At 45.4% G+C, this 16,767-nt stretch overlaps 2 protein-coding genes across 4 annotated transcripts in view; one reads left to right on the forward strand and one right to left on the reverse strand.

Moving 5' to 3' along the window:
- LOC139048146 (glutaminyl-peptide cyclotransferase-like) overlaps positions 1 to 1,491 on the reverse strand; it is a 107,847-nt gene extending 106,356 nt beyond the window's left edge. Inside the window, exon 1 of one of the 3 annotated variants that reach the window (XM_070522672.1) lies at positions 1,111 to 1,491. In XM_070522672.1, coding sequence (XP_070378773.1) covers positions 1,111 to 1,197 — 87 coding nt within the window. In that variant the 5' untranslated portion in view covers positions 1,198 to 1,491. Of the gene's footprint in view, positions 1 to 1,109 lie in introns of all 3 variants that reach the window. The other 2 variants (XM_070522671.1, XM_070522673.1) reach the window with 2 other exon arrangements.
- Positions 1,492 to 2,202: 711 nt separating this feature from the next.
- Positions 2,203 to 16,767, forward strand: part of Rrp47 (Ribosomal RNA processing 47) — a 68,469-nt gene continuing 53,904 nt past the window's right edge. The window contains exons 1-2 of the mRNA XM_070522674.1: positions 2,203 to 2,391; positions 8,645 to 8,711. Of these exons, the coding sequence (XP_070378775.1) occupies positions 2,239 to 2,391; positions 8,645 to 8,711 (220 nt within the window). The 5' untranslated portion in view covers positions 2,203 to 2,238. The remainder of the gene's footprint in view (positions 2,392 to 8,644; positions 8,712 to 16,767) is intronic.

Below are 16,767 nucleotides of genomic sequence, written 5' to 3' on the forward strand. Positions count from 1 at the left end.
GGGTGGCCTAGATATAGCCTGGCTTTTCTCGCTGCTGTTCAAACCTGGCAGGTTTCTGGTGCTCATGACACAGCCTAGTGTGTGTACTGAAAAATTAGCTTTAATAACTGAAAAAAGAAATCCCTAAATTATGCAAACTGCAATGCAGATAAAAAAAAGCCCTCAAATGACTGTCTCTTACAGACTTGAAAGAAAATGGACATGTAGATTCACTATGAAACAGCTCGAAAAAAAAAAAAACGCACAATAGAAGCCTACGGTGAATTAACCAATGTTGTGGTAGAAGTACCAAATTTGTGTAGCACGAGCTTCATGCAAATGAGTATGTCTATGCATGTAAATTCTGTAACCATTTCTTTCAGCAGAATGTGCGACCATTACAACCAAATTAGGTGTTCTTTTTCTTTTTTAAGAACGAAATAATTTTTAAGACGGCTTCAAGTCGAGATAAGAACCCGCATGAGACTAAAATTAATTAAAACGTCTAAGCGCAGGCACACTTTTATTCAAGTGTATTGACCTGACCGTTTTCTTACTGCTAAAACACCTCTAAGGAAACTTCATCGGTTGCTCAAACATAGAATAAACGTGTTGGCTAACCATTAGACACACCGGAAATCAAATTGGGTGAGCAGAAAGAAAGCAATTCAGGGTGAAGCCAGATAACTGGCGCTTTTGTAGTATATAACCTAGAGATTTAGCACTTTTTAGTTTTTAGTTTTCAATTATTATTTCTTTTGGATCAGAATAAAGAAGCTTACGCACGGATGTCAGGGGAGCGTTGTTCCGCGGTACTTTAGGAGGTAAAAAAAAGTCTTCCGATTTTCATGAGCGTCGCGGCACTGTAGACGCAACGATGCAGAACAAAACCGAAAGTGCAGCTGCGTGCACTTCTGTGCGTGCTACCCAGTGTAAACACAACCGCAATTTGCGGGCGATGCAGCCGTATCTCGATGACACGGCACGCTCGTTACGTGACTGGAGTGCATTCGCAATAGGAATCGAACCAGCTCAAACTCAGGTCAAGACGAGAACAGCTAACTGTGACCTGGATCAAGTATTAATTTTTTTCGGATGATATATAATCGAGCAATGAGGTTCGATACTCACCTTGAGCTCGTGCCAAGTGACAGCTTCGGTGCTTGCGATCAGAAGTACCAAGAAAAACTCGATCAGCAGCCCCGTGGCGATGAGCATTACAGAAGCCGCGCTGGCGTTAACGCCGGATGAGCCAAGACCTACCCACACACTCAACCAACTCAACCCCCCGCTGGCCGAAACGAACTGAACACAGGATATTTGGAAGTTCCGATTGCGCTCAAAACTTGGCTTGGCTCGGCTGAAGTTGTGGTAATCAACAGGAGTAAATGAAGGAGAGCGGCCACAGTGCCAATGACAGTTCCCCGAAGCTCATTCACGCGCAACAGCTGGCTTCGCACCGCAGGGCGACTCAGCGCGCGCCCACGCGAAAGCTCTTCCATTTATCGTCGTCTCTGGCATTGACGAAACAAAACGCAAGTTTCGTCACTTCCTTAGCAACCACCTTTGTGCAGGTGGGATGGGTAGGTATCATAGAGGAAGAACCTCCTCGCCAGGGATCAAGGGGATGAGCAGCGCGCAGCACTCTTGTCTCTCGCGGCGCACCCGTGGCGCCCACGCGGCCCACGCTCTACCTACATTCACCTACACATCCAATAAGTGAGGTCTCGAAACTTTATTCCTCTTTGGTTGGTTCTGGCGAGCGCTGCTAAAAATAAGATTGGCTGTAATTAAGTAGCCGCACGTCAGTGCGGTGGCAAGAGTGTCAAAAAGAAAGAAATAATAAACGAAGTAAGCTGTGAGATGAATGTGCTATTTTCTTCATATTTTTTTTCTCCCTTATTTTAGCTCGCAGCTCGACATACACGCACTGAATCTTTGGCCTTACAAACGCTGAATGACCTAACGCAAAGGTCCTGAAATGTGCAACATTTGCATATTATAATTTAGTTTTATTGTATTTTCTTAACAATATGATTTCTTTGTGCAGCGGCTTTTGCCTAAGAAAGGTATTATTTATAGAGTTTCTCACTATGACATGGTAATGTAGTGAGAAACTCTATGGCATTATTCTTACACAACACTGAAATACGTGCACACGCAGGGCTACCTCCTCTTACCAGGCGCCACTGCCCGAATTCCTCTTCAAGTGTATAGAACAGATCATTGATCCACATTTGGTAGGTCGCCACAGAAAAGATGGCCGCCTCCGCACCGGTCGCAATCGCACCTTGCGGAGAATTTCCTAATGAGATTAAGGAACAAGCCCGGGCCTTCCATTCAACTCTGACAAACGTCAAAGAGACACTGAGCCCGCTTCTTTCAACAAATCAAGATGTTGTGACTGAAGAGGTGTGTATTGATTTCTTGGGTAACGTGTTTAGAAAAGACCCTGCTGCCGCGCGCGCTTCGAAACCAAATCGCTACGGGTAACTGCCGCTTGAGAGGATGCTCACAGTCTTGTTCTGTGGAGCATTTGACATAGATATATATAGGGGTTGGGGGGGGGTGGGGGGTGCGGAACCCGGAAAGGCCCAGATAGTTTCCAATCGTTTCATCTTCACCAGTTCCCAGGAACCGCCACACCCTAAAAGTGCAGGGTGGTTCAGGATAGTGGCAGTAAACACAATGAAGGTGCTTCAGTTGACGATTTTTCTGAATCCTTCGTACTGCCTTTGCGGACGTGTCGCAGTTTCACAGGTGGTAATCAGCAGTAGCAGCTCGTGCACCTTAACCCTATGCAATGGCCTTTATGAGAGCCCGGGATCCATTACATTTGTCCGGCTGGCACGGCGCATACGTGTGCCCTTGACGATAACGCAGCTGCTTATGAGGAGACGGTGCAAGTGTCGATGGCCACACGCTCTCGCATTCCTGTTCACACTTTGGGACTCTGCACATGCTGATCCACTCCTTCCCCTATCATTGTCAGTCGACACTAGAGAGAGAGAGCCATGTCGGTCCGAGCAGGTGCACTTTATCCTGCTGCATTGCACTGATGAACAAGGAAGGCGAGCGAAATTAGTGTTGAATGACGATGATAAGGGAAGGAGTGGATCAGCTATATTTTTTTATTTATTTACAAATACTGCAGGCCCTATTCGGGCCCAAGCAGGAGTGGTTACATCAATGGTAATAAACAAGGCTGAATTGAAATAAAATTGAAATTGAAAAATACAATACAAAAATACCGAACAATGAAGTAGTACAACACACAGACGAGAATTAATTTCCTTCCATGTGTGCAGGATGTTAATAATCAAAAGAAAAACCATTCACAAGATGAACAAACGATTGTGTTTTATTAACGTTAACTACTTGTGGTAATTTATTCCATAATGAAATAGCATAAGGAAACAGGGAATAGTGATGCATGATAAAGTAACTGAATGGTTGCCTAACTGTTTGGTTGTGTACGGTCAAAGTGTATTGGCGGCTCGATTATGTGACATTCATGCAGTACTTTAAAGTGACCATTTGTAAAGCTGATAGATAAATTTTAATCTGGATACCATGTTGCGATGATCTAGTTTTTTCATCTTTGCCCTATCGCGAAAAACTGATACGCTCGAGAAATGTGAATGGGTAGAATAGATAAACCTAAGGCCAAATTCTGCACCCTTTCTATTTTTTGCTTGAATATTGTTGATACCAACTCCAGATTAGGTCCGGATATTCTAATTTTGCCCTAATGAGAGCTTTGTAGGCTGTTAACTTTACAGCAGGAGACGCATGATGTAGTTTTTGTTTTAAAAATTCCAGCTTTTTCACTGCGTTACTTAGATTACTCGTGAGTGTAACACCCAAATACTTTACCTGCCTAGTTTCTTTAACATAATCATTTTTAATAGTGTAAGCAAATTCTAAAGGTTCTTTTTTTGTTACTAACTGTTATGCTAGATCATATTCACACTATCAATCAGGTGATAGAGAGATGTGCGGAATATAACCAACCCTTATATATAGCTTTCATTGATTACGAGAAAGCGTTTGATTCTGTCGCAACCTCAGCAGTCGTGGAGGCATTACGGAATCGGGGGGGTAGACGAGCCGTATGTAAAAATACTGAAAGATATCTATAGCGGCTCCACAGCCACCGTAGTCCTCCATAAAGAAAGCAACAAAATCCCAATAAAGAAAGGCGTCAGGCAGGGAGATACGATCTCTCCAATGCTATTCACAGCGTGTTTACAGGAGGTATTCAGAGACCTGGATTGGGAAGAATTGGGGATAAAAGTTAATGGAGAATACCTTAGTAACTTGTGATTCACTGATGATATTGCCTTGCTTAGTAACTCAGGTGACCAATTGCAATGCATGCTCACTGACCTGGAGAGGCAAAGCAGAAGAGTGGGTCTAAAAATTAATCTGCAGAAAACTAAAGTAATGTTTAACAGTCTCGGAAGAGAACAGCAATTTACAATAGGCAGCGAGGCACTGGAAGTCGTAAGGGAATACATCTATTTAGGGCAGGTAGTGACGGCGGATCCGGATCATGAGACGGAAATAATCAGAATACAATACAATACAATACAATCTTTATTGTGCATAAGGAAAACAAAGTACATATAGCAGGCCTACCAAAGCCTCAGAGGGCTTGACTGGCAGTGTCTGACAGTCAGGTCACAGAAAATTGCACAGGGTTAATAGCGGAGTTATTAGCGGGTCGGAACAAAATGTTGAACAGTTATACAAAATGGTACATTAAACATCGACAATTCTAAGTTGTTTCTTAATCTCACGTCTTGTGTTTGCTCCTAACACAGGCGTTGGCAATTTATTAAATATGGCTGGAACATAGTATCGCCGTGTTCTCCTTCCGTACTTTGTCGCAGTCTTGGGGATGACGTAGGGTTCCTTCGGTCTTAAGGAGCGGACAGGGGTATATCGTGTTTTAAAATCGTTATTCCAGAAGTGTTTAATTACAACACTTTCGATAATCAGAGAAGTGAAGTTTGGCAAATTCAACGACCTAAAGACGTCTGTATCTTGCTTTGGACACAAATCGTAAGCCACTGTTGACAGCAGTGAACGTAAAATTGAATTAATTCTTGAGCTCCACCTAAGAGTACAATGGCCATACACAGTCAAGCCATAACGTAGCACATTGTAGACTAAAGCATGCACAATAATTTTTCGAACGGAGATTGGCATAAGACATCGCATATTGTATAATACACAGGAGACCGCGCGCAGCCTTTTACAGATGTGTGATGATTGCGAGTTCCATAAAAGATCACAGTCAAAAAGCAACCCAAGATACTTAACAGAAGATGCATTTTTAACAGGTTGACATGTACATCCAAAACAGTCTGATGTGTGCAAGAAAAATGGTGTCGTAGGCAGGATTTTTTTCATGGGGTTATGGAAACAGACAAGTCGCGTTTTAGAAGGGTTGATGCTTATTAAAGTAGCCGCAAACCAGTCCATAGCTTTAGTTGCCTCATTCTGTAAGGAGCTGATTGCGTCAGAGTAATTAGTTGCACAAGATACAAGAACAGTATCATCGGCATATTGATATATATAATTACCTACTATATTGGACAAATCATTCACATAAATGTTAAAAAGCAGGGGACTTAATATTGAGCCCTGAGGGACTCCAGAATGAATACTGGTAAAAACACTTAAACTATCTCCCACCTTTACACACTGTCGTCTATCCTGCAGAAAGTTAGTTAGTAAATTCAAGAATGACCCACGAAAGCCTAGGAGAGACAGTTTCTGCAACAAAATCTCATGACAAACACTGTCAAATGCCTTAGAGGCATCCATAAAGAGGGCACATGCTACCTGGTTACGGTCTAGTGTCAAGTTTAAAAGATCAGAGAAAGCTTCTAACAGTGTTTGTGTGCCCTTCCCCTGTACAAATCCATACTGATGGGATGACAGTACGTTATGTTTATCTAGAAACTGTGTTACCGTAAGAGCCACATGTTTTTCTAATATTTGAGCTATACAGGGAATTATCGAAATAGGTCTGTAATTTTCAATACTATTGCGTGCACCTTGCTTGTGAAGCGGAATTACAATTGCGGTTTTCATATCAACTGGAATCACACCACCATCCAAAACAAAGTTTAAAAGGGATAGCAATACATGTTTAATCGCGTCAAAATTTCTCTGAAGTTCACTGACAGAAATTTTGTCGAAGCCAGGTGATTTGTTCGTCTTAAGATTAAAGACAATGGACCTTAATTCTTCAAGCGATAGTAAAGGAAGATATGCGGAATCTAGCAAGCTATCTGTTAAAGTACACCCCGATGGTCGCCGTGTCCTCGATCCCGAGACACTTGAAAAGAACTGATTAAATAAGTTTGCCACAGTTTCGTCGTCTGCAGAAAAATAAGATGCAAGACGCTGTTTAGGCGTTGAAATGCTGCCGCCTCTAAGGTTATTGATTAGGGACCATGTTTTCTTTATGTCAGATCGAGCTTCTTGAAATTTCTTTCTAAAATAAATGCGCTTCGCAAGTCTGATCATTGCATTCACTTTGTTTCTGGCACATTTATATCTTAAGCGCATGTCGTTGCAGTTTGACGACCGCTTGGCCTTGGTCCACAACAAATCTTTTTCCTTTATAGCAGCTAGGATTTCGCTGGTCATCCATTTCTGGCTCAGGTTACGTTGCCTGACTTTGACAATGCGTGTTGCCGCCTGCCTAAAAGCATCAAACACAGCTACAAATTCACGGTACATGTTTTCCGGTGACACAGTGCATAAAAAATTATCCCAATCATTTTTCTGGACTAGTTTATCAAAAAGCCTTGGGTCAATTATGCAAATTTGTTTGACAGAGTTAATAGCCTCCGATAACAAAGGATTCACAGTATGTTTCAGTGAACAGCAGACGAAGTAGTGGTCAGAAAGCTTAACCTGTGCAATGGTAGATTTTACTTCCAGATTATGGGCTCTAACATTTACGTGATCAATGCAGGATGAAACAAGACGTTGAGATAGGAATTCTTCGCGAGTTGCTGCATGGATTGTCATTTCAATTCCCCATTTAGATAGCGTATCTAAATAATCAGCAACTATTCCTACTGTTGGACGTAACGTATCTATATTAATGTCACCTGTGAGGCAAATACATTCATCGGTTCCTAAACGTGATAACGCGGAGTCGAGCTCATCCAAAAAAAGATGCCTGTTACCACATGGGGGACTATATACAGAAGCAAGGCCAATGAAAATCGAGGATTAGATAAGCGGAGAGCAACAGTTTCGGGATGGTCGAAAGGCAAGTGTAGTTCGGAGACTGACCACGTGTTTTTTACAAAGACAGCCACGCCTCCACCCTTCCGGACCGGACGAAAAAAGGAGAATGACTGATAGTCCGGTAGCGCGAAACTAGAAAATAGACCTGGCGAGATATTTATCTCGGTGAGTACGACGACATCAAAAAGCAGTGGAACAGAAGATAGAATGGCTACTAAATGGTCCCAGTGCCTACGAATGCTTCTGATGTTTACGTGAGTAACATGGAAAGCGTCGTTACCCGGATAACAAAAAAACCGCGAAACTTCTAGAAGGTCATTGCAAACCTTGAAAGTAGTAGCCATGACTAGGTAAGCCTCTCAATGTCCAATTTTCTATTGATTCGAACGAGTGGAGCGCCGTCTGCTTTCCTTGCAAACACCTTGCCATTTCTTGTCCAGACGTATTTGAAGGACATTTCCTTTGCTTTAGTGCGAGCTAGCCAGAACAGCTCACGATTAACCCGTGTGAGGTTGTCATTGAAATACAACCGTGGAAAATCATTCTGAACCAATCTTGGCAAGTTTTTACGTGATCGAAGCCATTGTTCCTTCGCTTCAACGGAACACACCTGTACTCTAGCTGCACAAATTCTGAACTTCAGAAAAAATTCTGAAATTCACCACTGTGATTTCAGAATTTTTTCTGAAGTTCAGAATTTGTGCAGCTAGAGTACAGCGGTGCAGGCGTGGTGTTGGCCTTCTGCTGGTCCACCACAAGTGCGTTATACACCCAAGTCTAAAAAAAAGTGGGGCACCACATAGATGACAAATGATGGGGCCTAAGCACCAGACATAGCAGGCTTCCGAAATGCTTGTTACTGAAAGCCGAAGACAAAAGCTTATCGTTTGAGCTAAAAGCACAAATCTGATGCACAGAAATGCATAGAAGCCTGAAAATGCATGGTCAGCTCTGCCAATGACAGGCAAAGCAGTGAATAGATGTTATGTGTGCATTTGCGTAACCATTCTTGCGCTACAGGTGATAATCGTGGGCTGCAGAATGTCAGCTTGAACTGAGCTTATCGTGTGCTCACAACATGCAGGCAATTTTTTTTTCTTTTTCCAATTTCCAAAATCGAAGACGAGTAGAATCTCCAAACTCCGTTGGCTGAAGGTAAATTAGGCCTACTGATTGATGGCCGGGCCTACGCCAGTAGGCCCGGCCATCATAAAGTGCTGGTTCTACAATAAATGTTTATTCCTCCTCCTCCTCCTCACCACTGTGAATTTTTTTACTGTGATGATGAGGAAATAAACAGGGCCTATAGCCTTGACGTCTTATCTTTGATGTAAGACAGTTGCCACCGGGAGATGTCCTGCTAATTATGTGTTCTTCTTCTCTCCAGTTATCTGCATTGGACAAGGCACGGCTGGATCTGACGCTTCTGTACAGTCTAAACTCGCTCTTTTGGAGTAAGTATATAGGCGGGAAAATTAGCAGTCCTGAGAAGCTTGCCACGCTGCTTTGCAGAAGGGACAGTTAATATGAAAGTACTGTTGTTGCTAATGTCGGCAATGTTTGCAGTTTCTCGGCATACTTAAGTAGGTGGTGTTTAAACTGCGCCAAGTAGCCCCTAACTCATGCATGTAGTGCACACTCATGGCAAGTATAATGAAGATGAAAAAGGAATATCTGTGAGACGCGAAATATCTACGGTAGTATGACGTGTCATAAAACAATGCATACAGAGTCTGTTCTGTAAGTAGTAGGACTGGCTTTTGCCTGAGCGAACGGGCAGACGAGAGGTGGTCTGTGTGCGCAGGATCGGTGAAGGGGGATATTGGGAACGCTGGGAAAAATCAGCAGTTGGCTCTTGGCTGTTAAAGAGAGCAGGTCGCTTGTACTGTGAATCCCTGTCGAAATGCCAATCATGGAGCGTTTACTTGATCAGCAATACACGATTGAATTTTGTGTGAAGCTTTGTAAAATGGGCAAAGAGACTCGCGACATGATTAAGGTGGCCTACGGTGTTGCTGCCATAGGTAGGTCAGGTGTTTTTGAGTGGCACAAGCTGTTCCGAAAAGGTAGGTAAAGAGTGGAAGACGACGACCGCTCCAGATGCCTTTCGACCAGCAAGACCAATGCAAATGTGTCGCGAGTGAAAAATTTACTGAACAGTGATCGTAGGATGAGCATCAGAATAACTGCTGATGACTCGAGCATTCCTCAAAATCAAGTTTTTGAGGTCGTGACAGAAAACTTAACCATGAGAAAAGTGTGCGCGAAGTTCATGCCGCGAGTGGGTTGTCAGAGAAGCAAAAGGCCAACTGGAAAGCGATCTGCCAGGATCTCCTTCATCATGTGAATGAAGACTCCAACTTTTTGGACAACGTAGTGACCAGTGACGAGGTGTGGGTGTTTGATTACAACCCGGAGAGCAAGTGGCAGAGCTCAGAATAGCACACCCCTTCTTCCCCAAGAATGCAAGAATGAGCAAATCCAAGCAAAAGTGCATGCTCATTTGCTTTTTTGATCGACATGGAGTCATGCACAAAGAGTTCGTACCACCCAGAAAAACAGTTAATGCAGTTTTTTACGTGAAAGTGCTCAAAAGACTGCGAAAACGCATTGTTCATGTCCGTCCAGCCGTTGCCAACAATTGGTGGTTGCACCATGACAACATGCTGAGCCACACAGTGTTCCGAGTAGTGGAGTATCTTGCCCAGCACAACGTGGCAATGCCGCCTCACCCCTCTACAGCCTCGACTTGGCCCCGCCAGACTTTTTTCTATTCCCGAAAATAAAATCACATTCAAGGGGAAGCATCACGAATTGGTAGAGGCAGTTCAACAGGCCATGACGAGGGAGCTAAACAGCATTCTGGTCCAGGCATTCCTGGAGTCGTACGAAAACTGGAAAACTCGTTGGCAGCAGTGTGTAGATGTGGAAGGGTGCTGCTTTGAAAAATTATAATAGTTTGTAGTATTCTCATGAATGAAATTTAAAGAAAAAGCGAGTCCTACTTCTTTCAAAACAGACCCCGTAGGCATTGGTCTGTTACCAAGTGCTGTGTAATTTTGCAACATTGCAGCATGGCAGGTACAGTGGCTTTGCATGGCTTCTTTATTTGTGACCTGCTATTGTTCAACATGGCAAGCTACACAATCTCGGAGATTGTCGCTTCAGCACATTGAAGTTGTTAGGGCTTATAGTACTTCATGTTCATGAGCTAGAATGCATTCAAAAGTTTGCTTCACTGCATAAGGTTCTTCAGGATCAAATTTGTGGCTGGGTATAAAAAAAAAAAGCTAAAGAAAAATTGGCTTATGTTTAGCTTTGGCTAATGATCTATTATGCGCTAGCACCGTTAACCCTAGTTTTTCATGGTTTGTCTTGGCTTATAGTGAGTATCTGCCACTCGGTCTGTGCTAGTTTCCAATGAACCTCTTTGATGCCAACTTTGGTTATGTGCCAGTGAGTGTGTGCGACTCTTCAGCGAACGTATTGGACCAAGCGTGTGGCATACCCTTTGGCAGTCTCCTTCGGCCGTCTAGTCCTCATAGCTTGAACGTTGGCATCTATAGTCGGATACAACTTTAGAAAAAAGGGGGCGTTTACTCCTCCGAGGCGGATGCACACGAGCATCCACCAATGGGCGCGCACTCTGGACCGACGTCATGCGCCGGATGGCCGGTGACTTCGCCGCTTCGGTCATCTGGGCGGGGCCTCCCCTTTTTTCTAAAGTTGTATCCGACTATATGCAGCGTTGTTGCTGTTCAGGAGTATCGTTAGCCCATGCGTTTCTTGTGGCAGTGTCAAGACTGCGTTCGCTCTGTGCAGGAGTTTCAGTTACATGTTCACAATATTTTCTCAACCTGTCTGCTTCCAACTTGTTCTCTTGTTTAGTTACAATGTCAGGATCAGTCGACACATGCTCATGTCGTTTCAGTCGTAGTCGTGCATTCCATTGAGCCCGGCACTCCACTTAGACCAACCCAGGTGGACCCGCCTCATTTATAGTCAGTCTTTAAAAAACTACGACACAATTTGTTCTAATGTGTTGCTAAACTGTCTGTAAGATGAGGAGAACCATGCACGATGCTTCCCCTCACCGACACAACTGCAGCAGAGTGCACCTTTCTATTGGCTGCGGCTGTCGTGACGTGCCCGCTCTCGAGACCAAACCACACGTACACTTGCGGATGCGCGCAAGCTTGCATCCGCGTGCCCACGCATGTGCATACTGTGGCACAGCTCGTACGTGTCGAAACGCGGCACGATCTCGGTGAACAGCTCCTCCATGTAATTGCATGCTCGGGCTGCCTCACGTTGGTGCGCCTTGCTATGCAGCTATGACACGCTACATTCAACTCTCAGTGAAGCAGATTTATATAATGTAAAAAGGGCTTATTCTTTCCTTTTTGTGTTGGTCTATCAGCTATAAAAATATAACAATCATGCTTATAGATACTGAGCATCTACCAACCAGGAAAACCGGGAATCCTCAGGGATTTTGAGTAGTCTGGAAAAACTCAGGGAATTTGTGCTTCTATCAGGGAAAATTAGCTGTCATTTTATTGAAAGGGAACAAAAGTTGCGGAATGCTAGCTCGAGTAACATAGAGGAATCGTGACGAATGGTCCTTGACGCCGCGTCGTTGGCTGCAGGAGTTGCCAGAGTATAGCCAACGAGCGACTTTCCGGACGGATGGCTTCGCGGCACCACTACGTACCCCATAGGGTCAATGTATAAGGATGTCTGAAATTTCGGACACAAGAACCCTTCGCCGTCCGATTTTCCGGACCTTCTGCCATGACCGCACGTCCGAAACGGCATTAATAAAAGCCACAAATGCCGCCATTTTGATATCCTCGCCGCCTCGAACCGGCACACTCGCACGCATATCCGCTGGCAGCCGTAGCCACCACCGCGGCAGTGCTAGGCCTAGATGCTTCGAGGTTCGGTAACAAGCTTCTTGCCGTTCTGTGCCGTGTTTTTTATTGAAAGAATTCGCCGCTGTCAGCAATGGCAGCGACACCACCTTTGTGGTCATCGCAATTGGCTGGTCATCGCAATTTTTTTCGAAGTTCGGATAGCACGGCGCGTTGCATAATGCCGGCTCCCGAAAGTCAGCTATGCCTCATTACAGCAATGTTACGCTGTGAAGCTTAAGTGTGGGAAGAGGCAACTGTCACGGGACACAGTATGTATTCCTTTATTATGCATGCGTGCACCCGCTATCTCCCGTCACAGCACGAGTGCCGATATTCCTAATAAGTGTACTGGCAGGCCTTCAGGGGTTTTTCGGACGTACCTGTGGCGATTTGAGTTCTTAAAGGCTGTAAAAGACATGCATTAATTTTCTCGGACGCTTTCGCGGCCCCTAGGGAGACCGAAAAATGGGACGCTGACTGTACAACTGTCCAAGAGGATGCTTCAAGTAGTCCGTCTGGCGAATGTGCAGCCGAAAGAGAACAAGAAGACAAAGGACATACACAATGAAAAATGAACGGGAGAGGAAACATGCCGCCGCTTTTTTGAAGAAGCTTGCACTCTAAAAGCAAAGTGTTGGCTGACGCCGAGATGCAGGTGCCCCTCACCTAAGAAAAAAAAAAAAAAAACTCTATAGAACAGAGAAATGCAACACTGAGGCGCGCGCGGGCTGAGAGTATGTCAGGACAGTTGAGGTGGACTTGCCAGCTGTTGCGAGAGAATCTCACTTGTGATAAAGTTCGGGCCTCAAATCAGTTAGCTTGCTATCAGTTGATAGAAGTAGCTCATATTCAAAAATATTCTCTATGCATCTTTTTTTTATTCATATTTGAAAAGGTTCGACTCGATTTGCAGTAGGTTTTACTGTTTCGTTGGCAGATATTTTATTCGCTGTGCATTTTACATAACCCCTCCCTTCTGTTTCCTTTTTGAATAAAATAAACACTACCCCTTAATATTCAAACTGGATTAAATAGCGTTTTTTTTTTCATTTTTTAACATGCTTACTAGAGAGTGACACCATTGGGTGACATGATGTACGGAGCCCGTTTTGACATACCGTAACAAAGTTCTGTGTCACTCAGGGAACATTGCAATGGCATTCGTAGAAAACTTTAAAAACTCAGGGAATTTGGAAATGTCAGCTTGGTGACACCCTGATCGAAGCATTCTGAAATACTGTCAATAACAAAGTACGTAGTGGCATCTGCTAAGGCATCTATGACTGAGTCCAGTGAGCGCATGCTGTTGGGCGTCTTTGTGAATGCAAACTGCCATTCCTTGCTAGCTGCGGCAGGTGCAAGGCACGTAGATGTGAGCTTGCATGCGTCCGCAAGCGTATGTGTGGTCTGGGCTTGATTGGCTGTGCCGTGTAAGGTGGGAGTGCTTCATTGGCTGCAGGTGGTTACTCTTCTCCAACGTGTGACATATCTACTCCTTGCCTCCTCTCCACCACGTGGCACTGCTGTTGGCTCTTCATAGTCACACAGTGTGCGAACAGACACACAGCGGCTTCCTGCTTGATTGGAAGCCCTAGCGCTAGTGCACTAAAACATTTACATCTGCACATTGAGGTTCAATGCACACAAGTGGGTGCCAGTAATGCTTGAGAGACCGTTAGGGCAAAAGAGTCACAGAAAGATGGAGGTGTGAAGTGAGCCTTCTTTTGTTCACCCACAGTTCATGAGGAGCAGTAAGTGACATCACGTGTGCATACCACTTGTTAATGATGCCTGTTGCCATTTGTGGGAGTCAGTTTGGCGGTAGTGCGTCATCTTCCTCATTAATTCATTCCACTCTCGTTTCCTGCACCTTTTTATTTCTACGCTTTGATAGACATAATTGACTTCCCCCATGCTTTCTTTGGCTTCATTGCCTGCTTCTTCGTGTGGTTGTGACTAACAAAAAAAAAAATGGGTCCCCTCAGATCAATTTCCAACTAATTGGTGTGCGACAACGTGATCATATTTAGGCATGCCTCTAAAGAGAATGCAACCAGCCTCCGTAGCCTTATAGTTACAGTAAACTCTTATTTCATAGAAAGCATTTTATTTGAAATATTGCGTTTGTAACGTGGTTTAATGACAAAGCCAGAACGATAAGCAGGCATGTCTGTTGGTCGTGCTTCAGGCACGGAGTGCGTGAGTGCTAGCCTCGAGCGAGGCGTTGACGATGCGCCTGAAGCACAAGCCTGTCTTCTTCGCTACAACTTTTCCCTGGAGAAGAGAGTGCTATCCTGGGGACTGAAGGGGAGGAGAGAACAACCAGGTCGCAGTGAGGTTTTGGCCACTGCGCATGCGCTGTCTCACATCCACGGCGCTTTAAGTCAGCGGATGGCATGAGCGGCTGGACGAGGTAATTGACCAGGGACGTCCGTTGCAGAACTTGGTGGACACCGTGGTACTTGGCTAGGAGTTTAGAGTAAACATCGGGAGTAGTCGAAGGTATTTGGTCCAGAGCCAGACTAAAGATTCCGGCTGATATGCGCTGGTTGGTCAGTCGTAGAAGAGTGGGCGAGCTGGCGGCATTCTTCGGCGTATCTGGACGCTTCAGACAGCAGCGTGCACTCAAATGGATCAGGTCGGTAAGGGAGAATCGTGTTGAATGGGCAGGAAGGTTCACAGCCATATATGAGGAAGAATGGCGAAAATACTGTCGTGGCCTGTGAGGCGGTATAGTATGCGTAGGTCACATATGGTAAAATGAGGCTCCAGTTGGTGTAGTCGGATGCAATGTACGTGTATAGCATATTGCCCAAAACACGGCTGAATCGCTCAGTCATGCCATTAGTCTGTGTGTGATAGGCAGTAGTGGTGCGATGGACAGTATGGCATGCAGTAAGGAGCGTGTTAACCCCCTCTCAAAGGAAGATGCGTCCCCTGTCACTGGGGATTTCCCGGGGCGCACCATGGCAAAGGACAAAGTGTTGCAAGAGGAAGGACGCAACATTGCAGGCTGTGGCGGTTGCTAGGGCAGCTGTCTCTGCATAATGCATCAGGTGATCTATGGTAACAACAATCCAGCGATTCCTATCAGGTGTGCAGGGTAGAGGGCAGTAGAGGGCGATACCGACACGGTTGAATGGTCGAGAGGAGCACGGAATTGGCTGCAGGGGACCACAAGGACAGCAAGCACGAGACTTGTGGTATTGGCAGGCTGAACATGAGCGGACATACTTGTGGAGAAAAGTGTACATCCCACGCCAATAAAAGCACAAATGTAGCCTGGTATACGTTTTGAAGAGGCCAGCGTGGATGCATTGTGGGTCTGCATGGAAAGCGGAGCACACATCTGTGTGGAGGTGGAGAGGGACAATGAACAACCACTTGCAACCGTTGGAAGCGTAGTTGCGGCGATGGAGTAGTCCATCCCGTATCGCAAAGTGAGAAGTTTGACGGCGAAGAGCACAGGAAGGGCAAGTCGTCGGTGAGTCAGATAGGCAGTCCGAAAGAGCCACAATCCATGGATCTTTGCAGTGCTTTGCAGCCATATGAATGAGCACTGGTGATGAAAAAAATGGCTGTGGCTTAGGTAAGGTTAAGCCCAGGATGCGAAGCATACTAGCCTTTATTTTAGTTGTTGAACCACTGTTTAGCCTGGTGAACTGCTGTTGCTTGGCTATATTTGGTTCGGCTAGACGAAGAAACAACTCATGCATTACTTCTTCGCCTTCAAGAGTGGAACGCGACAGCGTTCCCGTCGACCCGCCAAGGGGTGTAAGACAATGGGCTACAGGGCAGCGACTACGCGCCCCGCATTGGACGCGGTGAGCGTCGAGCAAAGCAGCGTTCGGCGCGGCAACGAAATGTGCGCCTGAGCAAGAGACGCACGCCTTAGAAACAGCGCGTTTCTAAGGCAACACCGCATTCACTAGAGGCGCTTTTGTACCGCTTTGAAGCGTTGTACTCGTGGCTCAGTGGTAGCGTCTCCGTCCCACACTCCGGAGACCCTGGTTCGATTCCCACCCAGCCCGTCTTGCAAGAGTTGAGCCAAAGCCACTTCTCCTCTGTCGTGACGTCACGGTGTCACGTGATTTCATGGTCACCGCCGCGCCTGAGGAGCTGGGTTGAGCCCTCGTAATATGCTTCGCATAAAAATACCAAGTCGATGACAGAAAGGGAATTCAAGCGACCTGACATGGGGGAGCGAAAAAGAGCGTCCACATTAGTGTGTTTACGGCCAGACCGATAGACAATGCACATGTCAGAGTCTTGTTACCGGAGGGCCCAGTGGGCAAAATGGCCTGATCGGTCTTTCAATGTCGACACCCAACATAGGGCGTGATGGTCGGTAACAGCATCGAAGAGGCGGCCGTGCACGTATGACCGAAATTTTCCAAGGGCCCAAACAATAGCTAAGCACGCCTTTTCTGTGACGGAGTAAGTAAATTTGGCCTTGGTTAGTATCCTGTTGGCATGGACTACTATGTATTCGCCGTATGCACTTTGGCACTGAGCAAGCACAGTGCCAAATCCTATGCTGCTGGCATCTGTGTGGACTTCTGTGGGAGCCACGAGGTAGAAATGGTGCAGTACG

Source organism: Dermacentor albipictus, chromosome 7, assembly GCF_038994185.2.
Source record: "Dermacentor albipictus isolate Rhodes 1998 colony chromosome 7, USDA_Dalb.pri_finalv2, whole genome shotgun sequence".
Classification (NCBI taxonomy): domain Eukaryota; kingdom Metazoa; phylum Arthropoda; class Arachnida; order Ixodida; family Ixodidae; genus Dermacentor; species Dermacentor albipictus.